Source organism: Artibeus jamaicensis, unplaced genomic scaffold (genome assembly GCF_021234435.1).
Source record: "Artibeus jamaicensis isolate MK-2021 breed Jamaican fruit bat unplaced genomic scaffold, CSHL_Jam_final contig_3230, whole genome shotgun sequence".
Taxonomy (NCBI): Eukaryota; Metazoa; Chordata; class Mammalia; order Chiroptera; family Phyllostomidae; genus Artibeus; species Artibeus jamaicensis.
Genome location: NW_026521764.1, coordinates 2,335,080 through 2,360,437, shown reverse-complemented (window position 1 = coordinate 2,360,437; position 25,358 = coordinate 2,335,080). Strand labels below are relative to the sequence as shown.

At 39.0% G+C, this 25,358-nt stretch overlaps 1 protein-coding gene across 1 annotated transcript in view; it reads right to left on the bottom strand.

The window, feature by feature from the left end:
- The window catches only part of STK31 (serine/threonine kinase 31), a 67,950-nt gene extending 46,254 nt beyond the window's left edge, over nt 1–21,696 (bottom strand). Inside the window, exons 1-9 of the mRNA XM_053663636.1 lie at nt 21,631–21,696; nt 17,754–17,800; nt 17,613–17,665; nt 12,592–12,690; nt 7,685–7,759; nt 5,916–6,074; nt 4,161–4,516; nt 2,237–2,411; nt 447–562 (exon numbers count right to left, since the gene is read on the bottom strand). Of these exons, the coding sequence (XP_053519611.1) occupies nt 447–562; nt 2,237–2,411; nt 4,161–4,516; nt 5,916–6,074; nt 7,685–7,759; nt 12,592–12,690; nt 17,613–17,665; nt 17,754–17,800; nt 21,631–21,692 (1,142 nt within the window). The 5' untranslated portion in view covers nt 21,693–21,696. The remainder of the gene's footprint in view (nt 1–446; nt 563–2,236; nt 2,412–4,160; nt 4,517–5,915; nt 6,075–7,684; nt 7,760–12,591; nt 12,691–17,612; nt 17,666–17,753; nt 17,801–21,630) is intronic.
- Between the last annotated feature and the right edge of the window lie 3,662 nt (nt 21,697–25,358).

Here is a 25,358-nt window from a genome sequence, read left to right as displayed (position 1 = left end):
ACTTTTCTTTGGACTCCATAATGACCACTTTTCTTCTGATTCTATAAAGACCACTTTTTTCTTTCTTTGGACACAGTATAAGTAAGTGATTCAGATTACTAAAATCTTTAGTTTCTGTACAGGCCTGAAAATAACATTAAGCAAAACAACTGGACATAGTAGTTTCCCATGTGTTGATTTTTTCATTTCACTCTCCTAGATGACTTTGGGACAATATAACTCTTTGCAGTAACAACGTAACACTGACAAAAAACACTATATTTTGACAATGCTGTTATGCTTTTACTCCCTGATTCTCAAGAAAGAAAGGATATACTGAAAAATAACTATTTTTAGTTTCTAAGTCATAAAAATACAAAGATTAAATTTCAAAGCAAAAAATGGTGGCATACAATTTAAACAGAGCACCAAATAATTATCCTTCTCAAAAATATGGCTTTACCTACCTAATTTCTTTCAATCTTTCAATCTTAGCTGCCAGGTTTTTCATTCTGGTACCCACACGAGTCTTTAGAGTGCTTTCTAAACGTTTAGTCAAATCCATGGTAGTTGCTTTCTCTTGCTAAAACAAAGAACAAGCACACACCCTAGTGAGACCCATCCAGGACACTGTATTTCTACTGTTATTTAAGTGTTTTTTTACAAATACCATATGATCTCACCTTTAACAGGAAGCTAAACAACAAAACAAACAAGTAAGCAGAAAAAAAAAAACCCAAAAAACAAAGACACTGAAATAGAGAACAAGGGGATAGTGACCAGAGGGGAGAAGGAAGGGAAGTTAAGGGGAAAAAGGGGGAGGGATTTGGAGGAACAAATAGGAAGGACACAGGGACGAGAACTAAGGGGGGAGGAAATGGGAGGGAGGTGGGGAGTAAGGGGCAGGGGAGGCTGGGATGGGAAAAATAGACAAAAAACTGTACTTGAAAAAATAACTAAATAAAATTAAAAAAAAAAAAATAAAAAATAAAAAAATTTAAAGGTTAAAAAATGTTAGGCCACAGGATAACAAACACTGATTTTCCTACTAGCTGGGATCTGAAAAAAATAATCTCTTCCAGTCTTCTGCCTTCACACAGATTAGACTCATATTTCATCTTAATTAAGAAGCCAAAAAGAAACAAAATTTCATGTACTGTGTGTCTTAACATTTAGATTTTAAAAAGCTTAGACAACTATGCAACTTAGACACTTATTATGTATAACGAGACAGATAAAAATTAAAATGGAAAAAATACACCTTGCAAACATGGCTTTATTAATATCAGGCAACCCAGACTTCAGTAGAGAGAGCACTCCAGGTGATAAATGGGATATTCCATAAAGATAAATGAGTCAACTCACCAAGAAGATACAATAATTCTAAGTGCATGAACCTGATAACCAATGTTAAAAATCACAAAGTAAAATCTAACAGAACAAAAGAAAGAACCAGACAAAACCACAACAATATCTGGAGATTTCAGTAACTCCTTGTTCAGTAACTAATGGAAGAAGTGAACAGAAAATTCATCGGATACAAAAGACTTGGACAACACTATCAACCAATTCAATCTAACATTTATAAAACACTCTGCCCAACAAATAGAGAATGCACATTATTTTGTAAAGTACATGGAACATTTCCAAAAACAAACCATATGCTGGGTAATAAAATAATAAGAAAATCTCCTTTAAAAAAAAATGAAACCAGCCCTGACTGGTGTAGCTCAGGGGCCTGCAAACTGAAAGGTCACCAGTTTGATTCCCAGTCAGGACACATGCCTGGATTGTGGGCTGGGTCCCTGTTTTGGGGCATGCGAGAGGCAATCAATCAATGTTTTTCTCACACATCAGTGTTTCTCTCCCTCTCTTCCTCCCTCCCTTCCCCTCTCTCTAAAAATAAATAAATAAAATCTTTTTAAAAAACTGGGTGATAGGCCCATAAGGATTAACTGTCCAATTCCCTCTCTTTTTGTAGCACTTAAAAATTTCCATAGTTAAAAGTTTTTGAAAGAACATAAGAGGAAATGTAAATGAAAAATTATTAATCTTTCAAATATCCAATGAAATCTAAAGATGATTAGTTTGGAGTGTAACAAAGTCATCTATAAACAAATGTAAAGAAAGGAGGGGAGAATGACAGAGAGGAAGGGAAGGAAAGGAGAAAAGACAAAACATTCAATGAGAGTAGATGAACACACAGATTCCCCAGCTGGTCACTCTTCACCTCACTTAGCCACTGAACACACCATACCTGCAGTTCCTGGGCAGTCTGTTCTACTTTCCATTCTAAAGCCGTGTAACTTTCGAGAAGCACCTCCTTCTCTGTTTTAAGCTTTTCATTCTCTTCAATCAGTTTCTGGTCCTGCTTAATTTTTGCCAGGCTGACATTAGATCCTAAATTAAAGTCACCAATAGCCAAACATTCCCTGTTAAAAACAAATTCACTCATTTTAAAAAACAAACTGTGGAAAGCTGACAGAGATCAGACATCTAAACTAAATCATTGTTGCAGGCTTTTTATACCATAATATATCTTAAAGTTAACTTTGGAAACTAATCTAAAACCTTTACATACTGCAAACCTTAACTAAAACATATTTTAATGCAAACTAGATTTTATAATGGAAGTCATGCTTCAGAAACAATGCTTCTAACTCCCAGAGAAAATGCCAACTTCCTCAAAGCAAGGCCCACCCCGGCAATGCAGCAAGCAGCACTCCTTACCGGTTTCTTCCACTGCCTCCTCCCCATCACCCCCACTCCACTCGACAGTCTGTCCCCGTCCCTGAGGCACTAATAAAATCCCAACAAACAGCTCCATCACCTAACACGTGGCCTCACGACCTGGGCCATGACACAGAATGGTCTCGGACTTGTGAACATCAAACGTGGCTTTCTGCTTCAAGTTATGATTCAAAATTATCTAAATAAACACTGAACTCCTTTTGTAATAATCAAATTCCATCACAGTAAGTTTTCACAGGAATAACAAAGAGCCTCTCATTTGATAAAAAGAAAGGTGATTTCCTGAAAACTCATTAAAATATTTCTAAAGCCACAGGGAAAACTTCAAAGCTTATCGGAAATTCTAGCTCTCCCTGAATAATTCAGATTTAGGGGTAGATTCTATTTCTGATAAATGTATTCAAGAGGTCTGGCATGCTTATGACTCAGCATCCACTTCTGGGAATATAAACCCAAAGCACTAACATAAAGGACTTTATGCACCCCTGTGTTCACTGCAGCAATATTTACAACAGCCCAGATATGGAAGCAACCCAAGTGCCCATCAATATAAGAGTGTTTAAAAATATTATACTGTTATTCTATTACAGTTATCCCAATTTTTCCCCCTTTACCTTCTTCTGCCTAATAGAAGAATAAGTTGTAAAAGTTGTGGTACATATATACAACAGAATATTACTTGGTCATAAAAAAAGAATGAAATTTCACCATCTGCGACAGCATGGATGGACCTAGAAAGTATTAGGCTAAGTGAAATAAGCCAGTCAGAGGAAGACAAGTACCATATGATTTCCCTTACATATGGAATCTAAAGAATAAAATGTCACAACAACTGAACCTAAAGAACAAACTAAATGAACAAACAAAACTGAAACAGATTCATAGATACGGAGAACAGACTGATAATTGCTAGAGGGGAGGGGGATTAGGGGACTGGTGAAAAAAAGGTGAAGGGATTACGAAGTACAAACTGGTAGTTACAAAACAGTCATGGAGATGTGAAGCACAGTGTAGGAAATATACTCACTAATATTTTAAGCAGTGACTATGTATGGTGCCAGGTGGAAATATCACAGGGAGCGCTATAAGATTGCCTAACCATGCTGTACATCTGAAACTAATACAAAATGATATTGAATGTCAAGTGTAATTAAAATTTTTAAAAAAATTTTTAAAACAGAGTTGGCATGAAGAGTTGGTATATGAACCTGAAACAATTCAGGAATGATTTTTTCTTTCAAAATGGCTTTTAATGAAAGCATTCTCACTAAAAAAGAAAATAATAATACATGTTTGAGAAAACCAGAAATAATTTGTATCACTCCTCAAAATCACTGACATAGCTGAGGACCCCAAAAACCTAAGCCCGTGACAAAAGCTCCTGCCCTGAATTAAAATATGTAAGACTAGACACCCCACCACAGACTTACTTTGGAAATGTCATATGATTTCCTGCATCATTTTCATCCTTTAAATCAAGAGTCTGCCTCCCACTTAACCGCCCCTTGGGCCTGCTGAAGGATGGCTGGTTTGATCTGTGCCCCCACAGAGGGGTGGGGCCTTTGAGATTCCTGAGAACGAGCTGCCCAGGATCCGGTTTTTCCTCACAGGTGTTAATGCTGGAAGTGAGTTTGCATTTTTCTGCAAATCCTTTCTTAGCCACCTCTTCCCCTATATCCACACTGCCATACTCCGCCTGAGCAATAAGTGTTCCATCTTGATAGGTTGCTTTAACTCTCATTTTTATTTCCTTTTCAAAAATCAAGCTCCCCAAAAAGGTTCTGCCCTAAGAAAGACAGGGGAAAAAACATAAACCGGCTACCACATGTTTTTCTTCACTTACTTTGTTTCTGCCCAGTTTTTCCAATGATTGCATTTATTCCTTCTCAAATCTCTATAGAACTGGTCTTACCTTGTTATGCAAATACACCTCCGCATGTGTAGGAAGAGATTCCAATTACACACTTGGTGAAGTAGAGCTAATACCTGTACGGGCACCCATATTTTAAAAATTTAAACATGTATCTAGTGAATACCCTCAAATAATGTTTTTAAACCAAGCAAATATGTTGACCATTTTGGCCCCAACCAAACATAATGGTGTCCTTAGAAGCTACAACACATAAAAATAAATTCTGGTACCTAGAAAAGGCACCAAAATTCAACAAAACTTTAAAAATATTTTAAACACAGAATCATATACTTTGGTTTTAAAGACAGACAAGAGCAGGAACAAAAAGCAGAAACTAAGAGCAAAAAATATCAATACTTTTTTTAAATCAACAAATTGGAATTACAGAAAATGAGATGTTAGAAATTCCTAACTTCAAAACTCTCTTACTGAATTTTGTCCAAGGGCGTAACACTAGTATAACCAGCATATGAGAAGCCATGTGAGTAATTATGTCCTGGCTAACTTTTAATTATTGATTATCCATCCTGTGCACCAAGCACAGATATATCTGAAACGTATTTCAAAGCGGAAGATATCTTGAGATTTAACTTTAATAACATCCTGCTTACACAGCTCAAGATTATTAAATTTCCTAAAATTACTTTGACACACTCTAACCACCAAGACAGAACCCAGAACTTAGAATACAATTTAATTAAATTGTAAGACTACCCCTGAAATTATCAATGTCTTCTAGAATTAGGTTGCTAACCCAAAATTTAATGGAAATTAATACAAACTAGAATCTAGATTAGTAAAACATCACTGTCAATCACCATATCAAATAGTATGAGCCTCTGTAAAAACAATAAAACCTGATGAATTTACAACCCCACTAATTTCAGATGTTTATGACCAGGACTAGGGTTAAAGATCACTTTTACTTAAATACTCTCTCAAAAGTCAAAGACAACAGAATAATTTTATTTATCATTTTCTCCATCACATAAGAGTCTCTCCTTTTAAGCTTTGACAAAACCATTTATATTATATAGATTATACACATATATTCCACTTTTATATGAGTATAAAGATGTTTCCCTAGCCAAAGATCAGCACAAATATATTATTATACAATTGCTTTTGAATTATTCTATAATTCATATTTTTCACTTATTTATACAGACTTTTATATTTCAAAAAATGAGTGGAATTTAACTACACTTATATTTTGTTTCAAGCACATAGTTCTACTTCTGTTAACAAAAAATATTTAAAATCTGTGACTTGCCTGATCAAACTGGGTAACTTCTTGGCCAGAAGGAATCTGTAGTCCCCAAAGTCTATACTTTTTGGCAACACTAGAAAATTGCAAATCCAAAGGAATCTCAACTATATCAGATCGATTTAGAATTTCAGTATTTCCATAGTCAATATATCTCACCAGACACTGGAGGGAAAAAAGTGAAGCAAATACTAATATGGAACTAAGATTAAATATCTCAAATAAACCACCAATTTGCTGCTTTCTATCAATTACCTATCAAGACAGCATTTTACCTCAAACTGACAAACAAGAGCTCCAGCAATATTCTCGAAATAAGAAAAAATTCCATAGTCCATGAGAACCCAGTGATTTCTATATTTGGTACCAAACGGTATTATTTCCAAGAGTACTATTTCTCATTTTGGATTTTTCTTTAAACAACTGGTATTAAATAAACATAAATTTATGAAGCTTATGGCCCTGGAATATTAAAATCAATCAACACCTGGAATGTTAAAATCAATCAACATAATTAAATTCAAGTTGAAAAGAAAGGCAAAGTTATCAAACTTTCTGTGATAAAATTAAATACAGCTCTGACTGGCTGGCTCAGTAGGTTGGTCATCATCCTGCAAAACAAAAGGTCACTGGTTTGATTTCCAGTCAGGGCACATGCCTGGGTTGTGAGCCAGGTCCCTGGCTTGGAGTGTGCAAGAGGCAACTGATCAATTTCTTTCACACATCGGTGCTTCTCTCCTTTTTCCCTCCCTTCCCCTCTCCCAAAAGAAGTAAAAAATAAAATAAAAATAAAATCTTTTAAAAAGTTAAACGCAGTCTAGCTATTAGACCTTGTAAATGAATAATTCACCTTTACCTCAAGTTCCATATCCATTTAAAAAGAAAAAATAGTTTATCCACAAAGTCTAAGGCCATCTTGCCCCTTAATTGAAAAAGTTAAATCAAAATCCAATGCAAAATATCATCTACAGTTGTCAAATTATGGGGAAAACGTCCATTTAAAAGGTCCACTTCATTAAGATAAACCACTATCTTTAAGAGTGATAAAACACGAGATTTTTTAAAAATGATGTTTGGAACATTACTTACATTGTTTCATATTAGCATCTCCCTATTAAACCAAGAAACATATTTATAAAATATATCTATTATGAAGTATTTTAGGTCCTGGAAAACCACCACTGAACAAAACAGTAAATAAAGAAAAGCCTGCAGAGATGCTTTTATACAGCTTGTAGTGTGCAATCGCTACCAAGCAGTTAGGCAGAATCTCTGCTCCACAAATCCCATTAAAAGCTCCCACAAATTCAAAACTAAAATAACTAAACACAAAGAAAATTCATCGCATTTAACTAAGGAGAAAGCTGCAAGCCTGTTTTCATTATTAACAATACGCACATCGACTAAGTGATAAACATAACTTCAGGATCAATAAAGTGTCATTTCCTACTCGGTCTTAATGAACTTAAATAAAAACTGTTCAGCAAGAATCAAACATAGGTATTAAAAACTGAGGTACAAAAAAAAGCATTTAGTCACCAAAAATTATTCTTGGACGATCTGGAGTGATTATATATGACAACTTAAATTCAGAAGAATACTCCTGAATCTGACCTGGATGTTTTTAAGCAAAACATGTTTTAATCAATTAATAAGTTTATTGAACCAAATTTTATTACTAGTTTAAATAAGCAATGAAGGAATAAATAAGCATCAAATTTTAGAACCAGAATAAATATTTCTCAGGGGGGGAAAAAGTGAACACTTATTCCTGCCTTTTCATCACTGATGATTTTCAGTACTTTGCATCTGTACCAACATTTATCTTCAGAAAATAATCCACCGTAAATCTACAAAGAAAAAAAGAAAGTAAAATCATTTGGAATTTCAATGACTCAAAATATGCTAAGTAGATAGAATAGTGGTTAGCACTTACTAAGCATTATTCTACATGTCAATAAGCACTTTACATATAACTTGTTTTATTCCCACAGCCCTATGAGGCAGGCACTCAGTTTTCACCATTACATACCTAAAGTCATAAACTAGTAAGCAGCAGAGCCAGGATTCAAACCAAAGCAATCTAACTGCAGAGTCTATTATGTTCTTATGCCTCCCCATGAAAAGGGGGCCAGGGGATGGGAAAATAAAAAACAGACAATTTAAAAAGGTGCCACAAATTAGTATTTTCATATCTGGAGATATATGCACCATGTTCACTGCAGTATTATTTACAATAGCCAATACTATATGGAAGCAACCTAGGTGTCCATCAATACATGAATAGGTAAAGATAATATGCCACATACATACAATGGAGTATTACTGAGCCATAAAAAAGAATGGCATCTTGCCACTTACAACAATATGAATGAACCTAGAGGGTATTACGCCAAATGAAGTAAGTCAGAGAAAGACAAATAGCGTATGATTTCACTGATACGTGGGATCTAAAAACCCAAATGAACAAATAAACCAGGAACAGACTCATAAATACAGAGAACAGAGAGTTGGGAGGAGAAGGGAAATGGGCAAAAAGGCTGAAAGGGATTCAGAAGCACAAACTCGCCATTATAAAATAAATAAGTCATGGGGATGTCAGGTACAGCATAGAAAATACAGTCAATAATATTATAATAACTTTAGCTGACTTCCACCAAGATGGAGGCATAGATGGAAACACTGTACCTTCTCACACAACCAAGTTTAAAAACAACAAAGTTTTAGCAACACAAACACAGCCAAAGCACAGAAAATTGAACTATACGGAAGTCCGACAACAACCGAACCCTTCAGCCAGACTGGTAAGAGGGGCAGAGCCAGCAGCGGAGCTGGGTTAGGCAGGAAAAATCCACCAGACCTACCCAGGCACGCGACCCAGGTGGGCAGGCAGTCGTGGGCAGATCCCGGGTGTGGAGTAGCAACAGGTGGACCCAGTGAGGGCGCAAGGCAGCAGGCTGATCATGGTCACACATTTGCGCACAGATAAACCAGGCGAAGGAGCGAGTAGTGAGACAGACTACACAGGCCCCAGTGGCGGGAATCAGCAAAGGGGACTGCCATTGCCCCTCTTTGACCCCGCCCCCACATGTGGCGTCACAACCCAGCTACCTGGGTGGCCCCAGGTCTGAAAGAGATCCCTTGGTGGGGGAGAATGCCTTAAAAGGGCATAATGAAAAAAGGTTGGAGAACACTGTTTTAAGTGACAATGTAAAATAAATTTTAAGCATATCACTCTGAACTATAGCAAATTCACAGATTTTAAAGCAAAAGCAATACAGAGTGTAAAACTTAAAATTCTCAATTCCCCAAAGCAATAAAGTACACATCAATTCAAACACACAAATATCTAACAAAGCAATTGCTACAAAGAATGAGTGTGTTCAAGCAGCCCTTGACTCTGGCTCCCTCAACTAACATCCAACCAGAAGGTGAGGGGAGAACAAATGGCATGGTCCCCTCTCCCAGCCACCTTATTTCACTTTTCAGCACGCAAACCAGGTTTACTAGCAAAAATAGCAGATAATCTGCAGCCCTACCCAATATCAAACTCTACAAAATGCTGAATTATCTTTTGTTAAGACTTTGTCATAATATACTAATAAAACAAACTATTGGAATAACACATGTGGCAGAAATGGTGTATCGTTGCAACCCAGTCTAGGTAAGAATGGGGACTTATCTCCAGAAATAGAGCTGGGACTGTCCAAATTGAGGAATCTGAAGTTATCATAAATAAAACTCTATTCCAAACAAATTTACTCGTCTTTAGAACACAGTCCCATTGTACCTGGTCCCAATCTTCTCTTACAATTCAACTATTCATAGCCCATGACCTGCCTACATACATGGTGAGAGAAAGAGAACTAGTCAATCACTGAGGAAAATTTACAAAGTCTCACCCACTCATAGTAACTGGAGATAATTGAGTAATCATTCATGTAATAAGTCTATTATTGAAACTGGCTTGAATTTTTTGTTAAGTAACTTATTTTGCATTCGACATAGAAAAAGCAGGTATGCTTTAATTTTTAACACTATTAAACACAGTCATAGACTACAAGAATGCTTTAAAAAAAACATAAAAACTACAAATTGCATTACTGTATCCATTCTGCTGCTGAACTCCAAGCTACATTGCTCTCTTCCTTCTAAATTTCTTCTTTTACACATTCTTATATAAGCCACTGGGGTTTTAATTATTTTAAAATAAAACCGATAGAGGCACGTTATTAGAAGAAAACAAAAGTATATCGACAAGGGTAAAGAATATTGGGGACTTCCACCAAGATGGAGGCATAGGTGGAGATGCCGTGCTTTCTCACACAACCAAATTTAGAGACAACTAAATATTAGCAACAGAAAACGCAGCCAGAACACAGAAAACACAGCCAGAACACAAAATTGAACTTTTCGGAAGTCTGTTAACAACAAATTCTTCAGCCTGACTGGTAAGAGGGGCGAAACCAGCAGCTGGCAGAGCGGGGGTAGCACAGGAAAACTCGGTCAGACGGACTCAGGCGCGCGGAATCCAGGCGCAGGGTTGGACCTAGTGAGTGACTGAGCGAGCGACCCAGCGAGCGACCAACAGCGAGGCAGCAGGGCTGCGGGTTGACTGTGGTCGCGCATTTGTGCGTGGATAGACAAGCGAGGGAGTGGGCGATTGGACGGGACCCAGTCGGTCCCCGTGGCTATAGGCAGCGGAGGGCGCCGCCATTTCCCCGCTCTGACCCCACCTCCACATACAGCGTCATAACCCAGCGACTCTGAGTGGCCCGGCCCTGGTGAACCACCTAAGGTGCTGCTTCTCACCCAGCTGTGAGAAACAGCAGAGGGGGTCGCCATTTCCCCGCTCTGGACACACCCCCACATACAGCATCACAACCCAGCGACCTGGGAGTCCAAGGCTCGGCTCCTCACACTTAACAGGCGCGAACAGACCAAAAATGGCTCAAGAAGATCTCAAAGCCCCAGAGCCTATAAATCTAAGCGATGAAGAAATAGCAAAACTCTCAGATGCACAGTTTAAAACACTGGTTATCAGGATCCTCACAGAACTGGTTGATTATAGCCACAAATTAGAGAAACATATGAAGGCGAAACTAATTGAAATGAATGGAATTGCACAGGAAACCAATAGAGATGAAAAGGAAACTGGGACTCAAATCAATGGAGTGGACCAGAAGAAAGCAAATAATGGCCAAACAGAAAAAAGTGAAGAAGCAAGAATTCAAAAAAATGAGGAGAGGCTTAGGAACCTCCAGGACATCTTTAAACTCTCCAACATCCGAATTATAGGGGTACCAGAAGGAGAAGAGGAAAAGCAACAAGTGGAAAGCTTATTTGAACAAATAATAAAGGAGAATTTCCCCAATCTGGCAAAGGAAATACACCTCCAGGAAATCCAGGAAGCTCAGAGAGTCCCAAAGAAGTTGGACCCAAGAAGAAACACACCAAGGCACATCATAATTACATTAGCCAAGATTAAAATGAAGGAGAGAATCCTAGAAGCAGCAAGAGATAAGGGGACAGTCACCTACAAAGAAGTTCCCATCAGACTGTCAGCAGATTTCTCAAGGGAGACCTTACAGGCAAGAAGGGGCTGGAAAGAGGTATTCCAAGTCATGAAATCCAAACACCTACAACCAAGATTGCTCTATCCAGCAAAACTTTCATATAGAATGGAAGGACAGATAAAGTGCTTCTCAGATAAGATCAAATTCAAGGAGTTCATCATCACCAAGCTCTTATTATATGAAATGTTAAAGGGACTTACCTAAGAAAAAGAAGTTAAAAAAAACATGAACAGTGAAAGGACAGCAAACTCACAGTTATTATGAACCACACAAAAAACAAAAGCAAACTAAAAGGACAGCTAGATCAGGAGTGGAAACATAGAAATGAAGATCTCATGGAGGGTTAGCAACAGGGGAGTGGGAAGAGGAGAAGGGGGGAGAAGGTACAGAAAATAAGTAGCACAGACAGTAGATAGAAAATAGATGGGGGGGCAAGAATAGTATGGGAAATATAGAATCTAAAGAACTTGAGACACATGGTCATAAACTAAAGGGGGGATAATCGTGGGGACGGGGGGTAGGGTGGAGGGGAATGAAGGGGGGAATAGAACAACTGTAATGGCATAATCAATTTTAAAAAATTAAAAAATAAAATAAATAAATCTGTAAAAAAAAAGAATATTTACATCCTGAAAATAATTTTACACTGATACTAATGCTCCATGTACACTAGGTTACATGTATATATTTTTATTTACACAAATGGGCTCATTATACATACACTATTTTGAATCTAATTCTGCATCAAAATACAGGAATCTACCTCCCCCAACTAAACATTCAGGGCTTGGAGCTGGATAAGACAAGCAAAGCGCCCAGCACACAAAGGCACCAGTCCTGCACTCGCTAAGCGCCTCCTTACATTTCACAGAACGACTGCTTTGCTCAGCAGTGTGTACTCGATGCTTAGCACAGTGCCTGGTGCACAGCAGACAGTCCATAAGCATTTCTGAAACAATAAACTTACTATGACTGTGGTTTATACATATTCTAAAATTTTGCCTCTTCCTTTCAAATATATCAAAAATTTCAAAAACTTTAATATTTAAGATACAGAAAAGAATGACATGACAGATGGAATAATTATATCCAAGAATACAGCTCACCTTCTTTGGATCAAGATTTCCAAAAACTGAATTGGCACAAGGACAAACTTCAGACAATGAGCAACCAATCTTCATAATATCCTTATTTCTACTGATACTCTAGCAAGAAGAACAGATACAGTGTAAGATACAGTAAAACATGACTTGACAGCATTATACAATTAAGGGTTCTACTAAGCATAATACTTCAAAGATTTTGGAACATCAGAAATTAACTCAAATCCTTATGTCAGTATTTTTCATATGCAAATGAGTTCTTTTTAAGAAATGGGACTAGGCTATAGAATATTTTTACTTTCCATGAACTTGGCATTCAAACCAAGATACTAAATATTATTAAATCATATGAAGAGATAACTTTAAATAACTGTCTCTGGATTTTACTTTAGATCAAATTCGAATTGCTCAAAATGGATAGCATATTTTGGTCTAATTACATGAGTCTTCTTGTGGATTTGTTCTTATGTCAAAGAAATGTGTAAAAACAATTTCAAAATATATACATTCCTCTGTACACAAATACTGTAATCTAGTTAGTAAATTCATTTCTCACAGGGTCATGAGTTAATGATTTGGAACTACTTAAGTATATACTAGGATTACACAAATAAGTACAATAAATGTACTGTAAATAATGAAAGCAGGTAGAAAGACATCAAAATTAAAGAAGGCTAAATAAACCTACAGTGTTAGACGAGAACTGGAAGGTGTCAGAGTGAACTCATAGTACGTTATGTATGCACTTCCATTATATCTGTAGTATGCATTCCCGCAGACATGAGAGAGGCACACAGAGACAGAAATGGAAGTATGTATGAGTGGGTTGTTACAGATACACCTGTCTTAGCTCTGTCTACTGAGAGGGCCTGAAAGCACCGACACTCCAGGAGCCGTACACACGCCTCGCATCTAGATCTTGATTTTTAAACACTGCTCTCCACTAACAGGACCAGGGTTCCTTGGAAAGTGGTTGGTTCCAGGGCTGGGAAAGGGAAATAAAAGATAATCCTGTCATATCTAGTGGTGCCAGAAAGCAAAGAAATGCTAAAAAAAATGGGGGTACCTTTAAAGGATACAATAGCTAACATGAACAATCTCCTAATGGCCAAAGCTGCAACAAATTAAATAATGACAATATAAAATAAATAATGACAGTATTTAGTTCATGGGATGAACTAAAATTAATATTAATGTAAATAATCAAATTAATATGAATATAATCAGAGTAACATAAATAATCAAATAAATAATGATGGAGAACAGACAGCTGTTCTTTACAGAACCCCAATTGATAAACGTAAAAGGAATGAGCCCTGTCTGGTGTGGCTCAGTGGGGCCACATCATCCTGCAGACCAAAACGTCGCAGTATGGATTCCCCATCAGGGCACATGCTCAGGAACTGCAGGCCCAGTCCCCAGTTGGGGCGCATGCAGGAGGCAACCAATCAATGTTTCTCTCACACATTGACATCACTCTCGCTTTTCCCCTCCCTTCCCCTCTAGATACAAATAAATAAAATATTTTAAAAACATAAAAATAATGTAGAAGAAGTGAGGGAAATAGAAAATCATCATTAGGTAAACACCATATTAAAAATAATGACATTTGTGGGTTAAAAAGTTGGAAAGAAACAAGTTTCAATGTAGCTCCCTCTAAAATATTTACTGATTACAAAAGGAAAGACAGTAACTTTTCAGTGAAGAAACCCAGGAGGCACCACTATAACCAAGTGGATCAAGGTTAACATCAATAATGAGACGTATCAACATCACAGATATGATGCACTGAACAGGACACTACAGCACCTCTGCCACATCACTGCCAATCTGTGAGAAACGATCAAACAAATTCAAACTGAGGGATACTCTATAAAGTAACTGACCAAAACTCACCCAACACGTCAAAGTCATGAGAATCAAGGACACATAAAGGAACTATCAAAGGTTGAAGGAGACAAAGAATACATAACACTAAATTAACAGTGCGGGATTCTGAACAGAAAAAAGACAATAAAAACCTGGAGAAATGTCAGTAAGGGTTATAGTTAATAGCAATGTTAACTTCCTGACTTTGATTATTGTACTCTGCTTATGTAAAATATTAGTATTAAGAGAAGATGGATGAAGGGTATAAGAAAGCCTCTGTACTAACTTTACAAGTTTCCTAAATCTAAAGTTATTTCAAAGTAAACAGGTAGGTTTTTAAAAATATATCAATGAAATATTCAGTAAAGTTGGAAAGAACATAATTATCTCTGATGACTGAAACATTGAAAGAGCAGACCCAAGGACACCAGGATGAGTACCAGTATCACTGTTCAGTAAAAAGGGAAACAGAATTTACAGACCCCAAGACACATTAGAAGTAGCCTGTGTCAATACAGCCCTGAAATTACCTAAGTAAAGATGGAAATATACCAAAATATTCTACATAATTAGATTTTGTAGCAATGTCAATTAAATAAATTAAAGCTCTTTCTTTCAAATAAAAGGTGGAAGTCCATCCATTGCTGATATAACCAGGATTATTTGCACAGCATCGATATAACCTGGAAGCTAAGAAGAGTGGACTGGAAAGTGCATGTGTGAACAATGATGACTTTGCTGCACTAGTCAGTGGGGGTGGTAGACGCCGTTGAGTAAACATGTGTACTGTGTGTCCATCACATTCAAAATGACTGAGTGAGTAGAACAATGAATCTGCATTAAATGTTGTGTTAAGCTTGAACATTCCTGTACAGAAACTATTCAGATAATTCACAAGACTTTAGGGGATGATGCAATGAGTGCAGCACAAACAAAAGTGTAGCACAAATGCTTCAAAGATGATTCAAAAAAATCTGTCAAAAGTAATCCACACTTTAGAAGGCCTACAACAGCAGGACACCTGAGAAATGCTGAATGTGTACAGGCTGCAATCAACAAAGATCAGTGACAGTGCGAGAACAAGAAGCTGATCTGGGGATTCCAAAAACCACCGTGTCTGAGATTTTGACACAGGATCTAGGCATGAAACGTTGTGACAAAATTCGTTCCGCACCTTCTGCTACCAGAGAAGAAGGAATATCCATGCAGCAGTTGCTAATGACTTGATTCAAACTGCTATCAATGAACTAGATTTCCTCAAGAAGGGCATAACCAGAGATGAATTGTGGGTCCACAGCTATGATCTGGAAACTAAGGCCCAGCCATCCCAATGGAAGTTCCTTAGTTCTCCATGCCCAAAGAAGGCAGGGCAAAGTCACAGCAAGGTCAAGACCATGTTAATTGCGTTTTTTGATTGGAAAGGGGCTGTCCATCACAAGTATGTACCTCCAGACCAAACAATTAATAAGGAGTACTACCTCAATGTTCTTCACTGGTTGAGAGATGTAATAAAACAAAAAGGGCCACAGCTATTGTCAACTGGTGATTGACGGTTTTGTCAGGACAATGTGACCACTTACGCATCAAGTCTTCTGCAGTTTTTTTGGTGAAACATCAGATCAGTCAGGTGACTCACCCCCACTACAGCCCAGATTTGGCACCCTGCAACTTTTGGCTTTTCCCAAAATTAAAATTGCCTTTGAAAGGAAGAGATTTCAGGCCATGGATGAGATTTAGGATAATATGATGGGGCAGCTGAGTGACTGAGAGAACTGTGTGAGGTCCCAAGGTGCCTACTTTCAAGGGGACTCAGGCATCACTGTCCTGTGTGCAATGTTTCTTATATTTGTATCTTCTTAATTAACTGTCTCTATTTTCCATAGTGCATGGCTGGATACTTTCTGGACAGACCTCAAGCCTTAAACTGTTTACTATCTAACTTTTTACAAAAAAAGTTTAATGACACCAGATTTCATGTGAAAAAAGAAAATACATGAAACAAGAAAAATATCTTGTTAATATAATTGTGCTGATTATACTCTGAAATGACATTTTAGACATTTTAAGTTAAATAAAATATATTTATTAAAATTCATTTTATCTGTTTCTTTTTACTTTTTATCTCTGCTGAATTTTAAATTACTTATATGGTACACATATTCCTACTGATAGCCTTGGTCTTTATAGAAAATCTTATTTACACTAACAAATGTTGTTCCTATTTAATGAACTTAAACATAATTTATCTTCCAACCTGGGACCCTGCTGAGTGACATAGATGCTATTAATACAAAGGACATAGAACCAGAACATGTGGACAGTTTATAAAACATATGCATAGGCAGAGACACAAATTTGCCACAAGTTTTCTATGAATACCACTCTTCTCCAATATGTTTCCTATACATACTCAGGTACTCTGGGTTAATCACATTCTTCTACAACTTTTCTTCTCATAAATTCTATTCCCACCTTTTCAATTCACCCTACCCACACAACAAAAAGGAGTTCTCATGCTGTAAAAATATAGAGAAATGCCACTCCATCCCCTTCACGTGTAGTTCACAAAAGTAGAAATTAGGGAACACTTGTGTTCGTTATAGGGACTCACCATCTTAAATTCTGGAACATGCACTTTGGTGCCTCGCTTTGTATTTAAACCTCAGTAAACTTATCTTACTTGAAGCTTGGCAATAGTCATGTTTCAGTACTGCCTCCGATTTTGTGATATCAAAAATACTGCATCTCCAATTCAAAATTAAACCATTAGAAAAATGACGAGGCTTTTAAAGTTAGTATCTTTCAGAAAACAGTCTTATAAAATATCGCTAGATGGAGCTGTAACCTCACAAATAAAAGTTTCTCAGACCCTTCAATAATTTTTGCAGCCTAGACAGCTGACACTAAATTGAGTGTAACTCTGAAACCACAACTACATTCTTGTTTTCCTACACCTGTCTTAGTGAACTATGACCACTACACTCATGGGTCAGGTGTTAAGCTCCAGCTGTAGCCATTTGTCTTCTAATGCCTGTGTCAAATAATGGTAAATAAAAACTAGAAATGGAGGATGACAATTTGATTTTCGTTTTTGTTGGGGAGGACCTGTGTCAGTACAGGAACAGATGGGAGAGAAATACCAGGCTGCTATTTACCTGGGCCCAAAACGTTACTGCATCTTCCACATGACTTCCGACCACATCTTCAACTAAAACCAAATCACGATGCAAAGAAAATTAGAAATTAATCAATATCACTTAGCTTTTACATCCAAAAATAACTTTCAGTGTCAGTACCTTTATTGGCAGGTGTATCTTCCTCCATTTGGGCAATTTCTGAAAAACTAAAACAATGCAATGTCTTAAATTAGGTTTAATAGTATGTCCATTACCAGAAGATTAAACCTAATGTTCAATTTCGTACAAGTATGATTTGCCCTACTAATCAAAATTCAAATTCTATATTAAAGACTTCAAAAATATTCAATTAATTCCTTCATTTGTTTTTAGTATATAGTATTTTGCGATTCATAAAAAACAAACACTATCTTCAAAATGATCTCTTTAGCCAAATTTCTGCAAATGTTCACCAAGTGAATAATTCATGCACATTTCGATGAGTTACATAAATCAATACTTCATAACGATGCATATATTCTTTTAAAATAACTGATGCCCTGCCCTGGCCAGTGTGGGTCAGTCAGTTGAAGCATCACCCCAGCACTTCATGCCTAGGCTGAGGATTCAGTCTCTGGTGGGGCATGTGTGACAACTGACCCATGCTTCTGTCTCATGTCCATGTTACCTCTCCCTCACCCTCTCCCAAACTCTCTCCCTCTGCCTCCCTTCCCTGTTTCTAAAAAAAAAAAAATCAATAAGCTTGTCCTCAGGTGAGGATTTTAAAAAGATTAAAATGATTGATGCCCTCCCAAATCAAGAGTATAACTTCCAGGACTTCCAGCCAGGATGGAGGTGTAGGTGGAAACACTGTGCCTCCTCACACAACCAAATTTAAAAACAAAGTTTTAGTAACAAAAATGCAACCAAAACAGACAGAAAATTGAACTGTACAGAAGTCTGACAACAACGAACCATTCAGCCAAACCGGTAAGAGGGGCGGGGTCAGCAGCTGGCAGAGCAGGGTCATGCAAGAAAAAGTGGCCAGACCGACCCAGGCACCCAGGTGGCAGCTGGCAGATCCCAGGTGTGGGGTGGCAACAGGCAGACCCAGTGAGGGCGTAAGGCAGCTGGCTGACTATGGTCACACATTAGTGCGCAGATAAACCAGGCAAAATAATGGGCAGTGAGACAGACCAGGCAAACCAGGACCCCAGCACCGGGAATTAATGCCTAAAAGCACCAATTGGAAAAATTTTCAGGGGTCAAGGTGCCAAGAGAGGCTCCCAGGCTCACAGAGAGTTTGTTGGAGAAACCCACAGGGTCCTGAAGGGTGCAAAAGCCCACATATCCAGGAATCAGCGCCAGAAGGGCCCAATTTGCTTGCGGGAGGCAGCAGAGGGGACTGATATCCCAGAGAGAGCAGAACAGACGTCATTGCCCCTCCCTGACCCCACCCCACCCCCCACATACAGCATCACAACCCAGCAACTGGGTCAACCCGCCCTGGTGAACATCTAAGGCTCACCCCCTTTATGTAACAGGTTTGAACAGACCAAAACATTATGGCTCAAGAAAAAGAACAGCTCAAAGCCTCAGAGCCAATATATCTAAGCGACCAAGAGATAGCCAACCTATCAGATGCACAGTTCAAAACACTGGTCATCAGGATGCTCACAGAACTGGTTGATTTTAGTCACAAATTAGAGAAACAAATGAAGGCTAAACTAAGTAAAATGAAGGGAAATGCACAGGAAACCAATAGTGATGGAAAGGAAACTGGGACTCAAATCAAGGGAGTGGACCAGAAGGAAGAAAAAAATGATCAAACAGAAAAGGATGAAGAAACAAGAATTCAAAAAAATGAGGAGAGGCCTAGGAACCCCCAGGACATCTTTAAACATTACATCTGAATTATAGGGGTACCAGAAGGAGAAGAGGAACAACAACAAGTGGAAAACTTATTTGAACAAATAATAAAGGAGAACTTCCCCAAGCTGGCAAAGGCAATAGACTTCCAGGAAATCCAGGAAGCTCAGAGAGTCCCAAAGAAGTTGGACCCAAGAAGGAACACACCAAGGCACATCATAATTATATTAGTCAAGATTAAAATGAAGGAGAGAATCCTAGAAGCAGCAAGAGCTAAGGGGACAGTCACCTACAAAGGAGTTCCCATCAGACTGTCAGTGGATTTCTCAAAAGAGACCTTACAGGCAAGAAGGGGCTGGAAAGAAGTATTCCAAGTCATGAAATCCAAAGACCCACATCCAAGATTGCTCTATCCAGCAAAGCTTTCATTTAGAATGGAAGGGCAGATAAAGTGCTTCTCAGATAAGACCAAATTCAAGGAGTTCATCATCACCAAGCCCTTATTATATAAAATGTTAAAGGGACTTATCTAGGAAAAAGATAGAAAATATGAACAGTGAAAGGACAGCAAACTCACAGTTATTAACAACCACACCTAAAACAAAAGCAAACTAAGAGGTCAGCTAGATCAGGAGCAGAACCATAGAAATGGAGCTGACACGGAGGGGAGTGGGAGGAGGAAAAGGGGGGGGAGAAGGTACAGAGAATAAGTAGCATAGACAGTAGGTAGAAAATTAGAGGGAAGGGCAAGAATAGTATGGGAAATATAGAATCTAAAGAACTTGTGACACATGAACATAAAGTAAAGGGGGGGAATGGTGGGGGAGGAGGTGTGCAGGGGGGGAAATAGAACAAATGTAATGGCATAATCAATAAAATATAAAAAAAGAACTTCCATAAATTATACAAAAAGAAACACCACAAATATATATAACAGTAGAACAAATGCTTCATACTGGTAATCAGTTTTATTTAAAAGGCGCAGTGATTTTTGCTTTTGAAGATACCCTCAATTAAAGACTTGCACAAAGAATCAAATTTTGCCCATTACTTCTAAAATAATTTTCATTATATAATATACTTTCCCAACTGCAACACATTTCAAAATAAATGCCTATTAACTTATAATTCTATCCTTAATACACTAGGATTGTACTTTATGTGCATAAATGTTAGTTCTTTGAAGGAAACTGAAAATATAGATTTAGGAAAAAGTTATCTAACAACATCACTATACCAAAGTTTAAAATGCTCTCTGAACTAGGAAGAGAAAAATAATTATTCTGTATCACAGGAGGAAAAGAAGCTCATAAAAAGTTTTTAAACTTTATTCTAACTTTTGTTAATTAACAAAAAAAAATCCATACACTAACCAGCATCAAAACATCTTCAAAAGAAGGATTCTTCCTCCAATATTGATCAAAAAGTTAATTTTTAGAGTGAGCAAAAATGTTGTAAAACCAAGCTGGAATCACCTTAAGAAGACCTTGGCTTAAATTTGGTTGACAAAGAAGAGAGACACAGAGAGAGGTAAGAAAAAGGGAGAGGAAAGGGGAAAAAAAATGAAAAATAAAATGTTTACTTTGGAAATCTCACCAGACACTCTACGAAGCTATTTCTGGAACAGTTAAGCTTTAAAACCGTTATTTTGAAGGGCCACGCCACAACTTTTCCGCGGTGACTTCGAAGAACTCATGCAGCACCCACTTTTTGCAAACCTGGAGCAGCAAACAGCACTTCTAAATCCCCAGTTCATGGCAAGGGCTGGAGTGGGGCAGTCCAGGTCTCTCCTAGACTATTCTGAGAGATTTCGAAGTGGAAGTAGCGCAGAAGAGAGAATTACACCTGTTTTCACCGTGAACCCTAGACCCGCGTTATCTGCAGGCCAGCTTCACCTCTCCTCCCCGAACTTCGAAGTTCGGGGCCTGCTACCCTCGAAAGGGGCCCCGCGGCAGAGGCAAGCCAGGAAACGGCCTCCCCATCCTGGGAGACCTCACCAGCACCCAGGGTAAAACTGTGGCCCCAGAAGTGACCGCCATCGTACCTACTAGAAGGACTACTACTGACCTCACACTTTCCGCCACAGAATCCCTAGGAAAGTGTCCCCAGCCCCACATGCTGAGCCCTCAGCCCTCTGCCCGCCACCAATGCTCACCGTCCGCCAGCCGTCGCGCAGGCGCAGACTTACCCCGCGAGCCTCAGCCGCTGGGACCCCACGCGGCCCTTGCGGGCACTGCCGGGGGCCATCATTGCCATCGGGTGGGTCGCTGTCTGGCTCACGTGGCCGCCGCTGAGGCCGGACGCGGTGGGGACGCACGCTGGGCGGGGCTGCGCACACGGACAGCAACGCACGCGGAGAGCCACGCACTGCGGAGAGCCACGCACTGCGGAGAGCCACGCACGCAGACAGCCGCCAGCACATTGAGTGCACGAGCCAGGAGTTTTGGGTGGGAGTTGCCCCCGACCTACCCGTGAAGAAAGGTTCCTTTCTCAAGGCTTCAAAGAAGGATGTGGCGTGAATTTCATGCTGTTTCCTCATTTGTTCACGCTTATTCGAGTTTTAAAACAACAAAATTAGACGAATCCCAAAATTCCTTTTTGCAAGATGGAAAGGAGAAAATGACATTGGTAGATGAAAATGTCACCCAGCCTCCTTGTCTGTCTTGTGTTGCAGCTTTCTTTCACGGGGGTGGGGTGGGGGGCTGTGGTGGGGAGAAGGACCCCGGGGATGGGGGTTAATAAAGCTTAGGTGTCCGGTTATGTGCAGGTAATACAATTTGTGGCAAATCTTGGACAACAGTTAAAATTATCTCCATTAATTTAACACCTTGATCGAGATATGATAAACTGGAGGTATTGGAAGTACACAATTGAATTAGAGCGGACATAACATACACACTATTGTAATCATCCTCGCAATCAAGAGAACAATCATTTCCTTTACCCCCCCAAAATTTCTTCATGCACCTTTAGCTCTCCTTTCCCAACTATCCCAAGTGACAGATCCTGCTTTCTGTCACCATATATTAGTGTTTTCTAGAATTCAATGTTAATGAAACCATACAATACGTACCTTGCGTCTGGTTTCTTTCGCCCAGCATAATTTTGAGATTCATCTAGTTTGTTATGTGTATCAATAGTTTGTTGCTTATTTGTTGCTGAGTACTATTCCATTGCATGATCATAATACAGTTTATGTACTTTCTCAGAGACATTTGGATTGTTTCCAGTTAGGGATTGTTTCAAATAAAGCCACTATGGACAATCAGATGCAGGCCTTTGTAAGGATATATGCTTCCATTTCTGTTAGGTAAATACATGGAAGTAGAATGGTAGGGTCATATAGTTAGTTGTGTGTGTTTAACTTCCCAAGAAACTACTAAACTGTTTTACAAAGTAGTTTTACTAGTTTCTATTCCCACCAGCAGTGTTTAAGAGTTCAAGTTGCTCTATATCCTCACCATCGTTTTATATATACGGTCAGTGTTTTTAAGTGTAGACATTTATGCATCTCTTTGTGGTTTTAATTGAATTTCTCTGTTGACTAAAAATATTGAGTGTCTTTTGGTTGAGTTTCTATCTATATAGCCTCTTAGGCAAAGTGTCTGTTCAAACCTTTTCCCATCTTTTGTTTTCTTGTTGATTTGCAATTCTTTATATATCATGAGTACAAGTCCTTCAAATTTGCAAATATTTTCTTCCAGTTACCGACTTATCTTTTCATTCTCTAAAAAAAGGGGGGGCAGGTTATTTCCAAGAGCCTTTCTTGATTTTGATGAAGTCCAATGTATCAGTTTTGTCTTTTATGGATCATGCTTTCTGTCTCATATCTAAGAAGTCTCTGGCTAACCAGAATACAAAAGTTTTCTCCTACATTTTCTCCTAGAAGTTTTACATACTTAGACTTCCCATTTAGACTTAAAATCCTTTTTGAGTTGACTTTTGTATAAGATACAATGCAAAGCATTTTTTACATATGAATATTCATGTCGCTTTCTTCTCTCAGCCTTATTTCCATACTCTGATCCAACACCCTCAGGATCCCTGCCAATAGATTTCAACCAGAACCTGCAATTCATTCAGATTGTAACCTGTCCTCCTGTGAGGACTGAATGTCCCTGCTCAGGTTATGATGAGACCTACTGCTAGTTATCAGTTTGAAGTGGCTGACAGGTGACAGGTGGGTATTGAGGAAGACAAGTGTCACTTCCAATGCAAGTGCCTTAGATAAAGTCTCTGTGGAGTCTCCAGGCAAGCACGGGCTGCTCTCCTCTAGCAAAATGGAGGAGGCTGCTTCTGCCAGTTCAAAAGTTCAAGAACACCTGAGGTCTCAAGATCAGGCTCCCAAACACAAATATCCCCATCCCATGACTCAGCGTTCCAGTCTTATCCTGCCAGCATACTGACCTTTGCTGGAAATGATGGAGACTGCATTCCGTTTCCTTTGCAGCTTTGCCACTTTACGATTAGATTTGGGCCGGTTGTCAGGACAGATGGCCTGCCTCTGTGCTAGTGAGGCACTCTGGCATTGACAGCATGCCTTGACTTAAGCAGCTGACGTGAACCTATGTCATTTTCTGTTTGGGATTTCTAAAGCAGTTAACAATAGCTAAGCAACTCCTCCATCTTTATAATTTCCATTAGTCCCAGTCTTCTGTAATGCCACAGCTACTGTACAGACTAATATGCCACCTTCTACCTGCAGTGCTACATGCCAGGAGTTAATCACTACCCCATTTACCAACAGCTGTGGGGTCTTTATTATCATCTGTCTAGTGAATGATCCAATCACAGAATCCCATCCTACAGAAGTTTTGCGTTCTAAGTGTGTTCCTGGCACCAATCTTAGCTGGGTTTACCACCCTTTCCTCACCCCCAGCAACCAAAAGCAAAGCCTAAGACAAGTATTTACATACAGGTAATTTATTTGGGAAGTGATCTTAGAGAACCTGTTTGTACTCACAGACCCAAGGAAAAGCTCCAAGCCTGAAAATCTATAAAACCTTCATAAATAGCAGGCAGGGAAGGACCAAAGAAAGAGGCAGGTCACTCCAGTCTGGCAATTAACAGTTTATTAAGGGAAACTTACCTACGAAGCGCATCTTGGGCAGCTGCAAAATGAAGTAGAGATCCTCCATGCTGCTTGGCAGGCACCAAAGAGTTACATAGAGAAGGGCAGAATGGAAGGGGGTCCTGGTATGTGATTGGTCCCTGGTGCAAGAACAATGTCCAGGTCAGGACAACAACCTGTCCCCGGAACCAGCAGGCCATGACATACCAGAGAGGTACTGGTTTAGGTAAGAAAAGCTTCCATTATGATCAGACATAATGATCATGATTCTGAGAGGGTTTACGAGAAGCAGTCTCTGTTGTGGCCCAGGTCCAGCTTGTGTGTCCAGCAGCAGTCACACCATGGAACGGTCTCTTCTCCACAGAACCATCAGGGAGTGGAAAAGGGAAAAAGAGAAAGCTACAATAAGGACAGATGATGACGTTGGCCACTATTTTGGGTGACCGAGGAAATCTGTGAAAGGCATCTCAGAATTGTCTTCCCAGGAGAGAGAAGGGGGAGTATATTGGCTTCCACCTGCCATTAGTCAAGGGTGGTCCCAGGGTCATTAACACCCCCACATATGTTATTCATGTATGATGCGGAGGGGTTCCAGTGGGCATCCCAAGCCACAATGTCAGAGGATCCCTAGAGATTAATGACACTGGCCCAATACAGAGTGCCGTCAAATGCTTCGTCAAATGCTTCCACGTGAAGCTGTCAGATCCTGTCTGGAGCATTTCACAGCAGTCCTGGAGGGTGGGGCAGGGCCGAGAGGGTCAGAAGTGGCACACGAGAGGTGTTAGTACAGCTGCATGCAAGGCAAGTTAACAAACACCTTAAAAATCCGCAGACACCATGAGAAA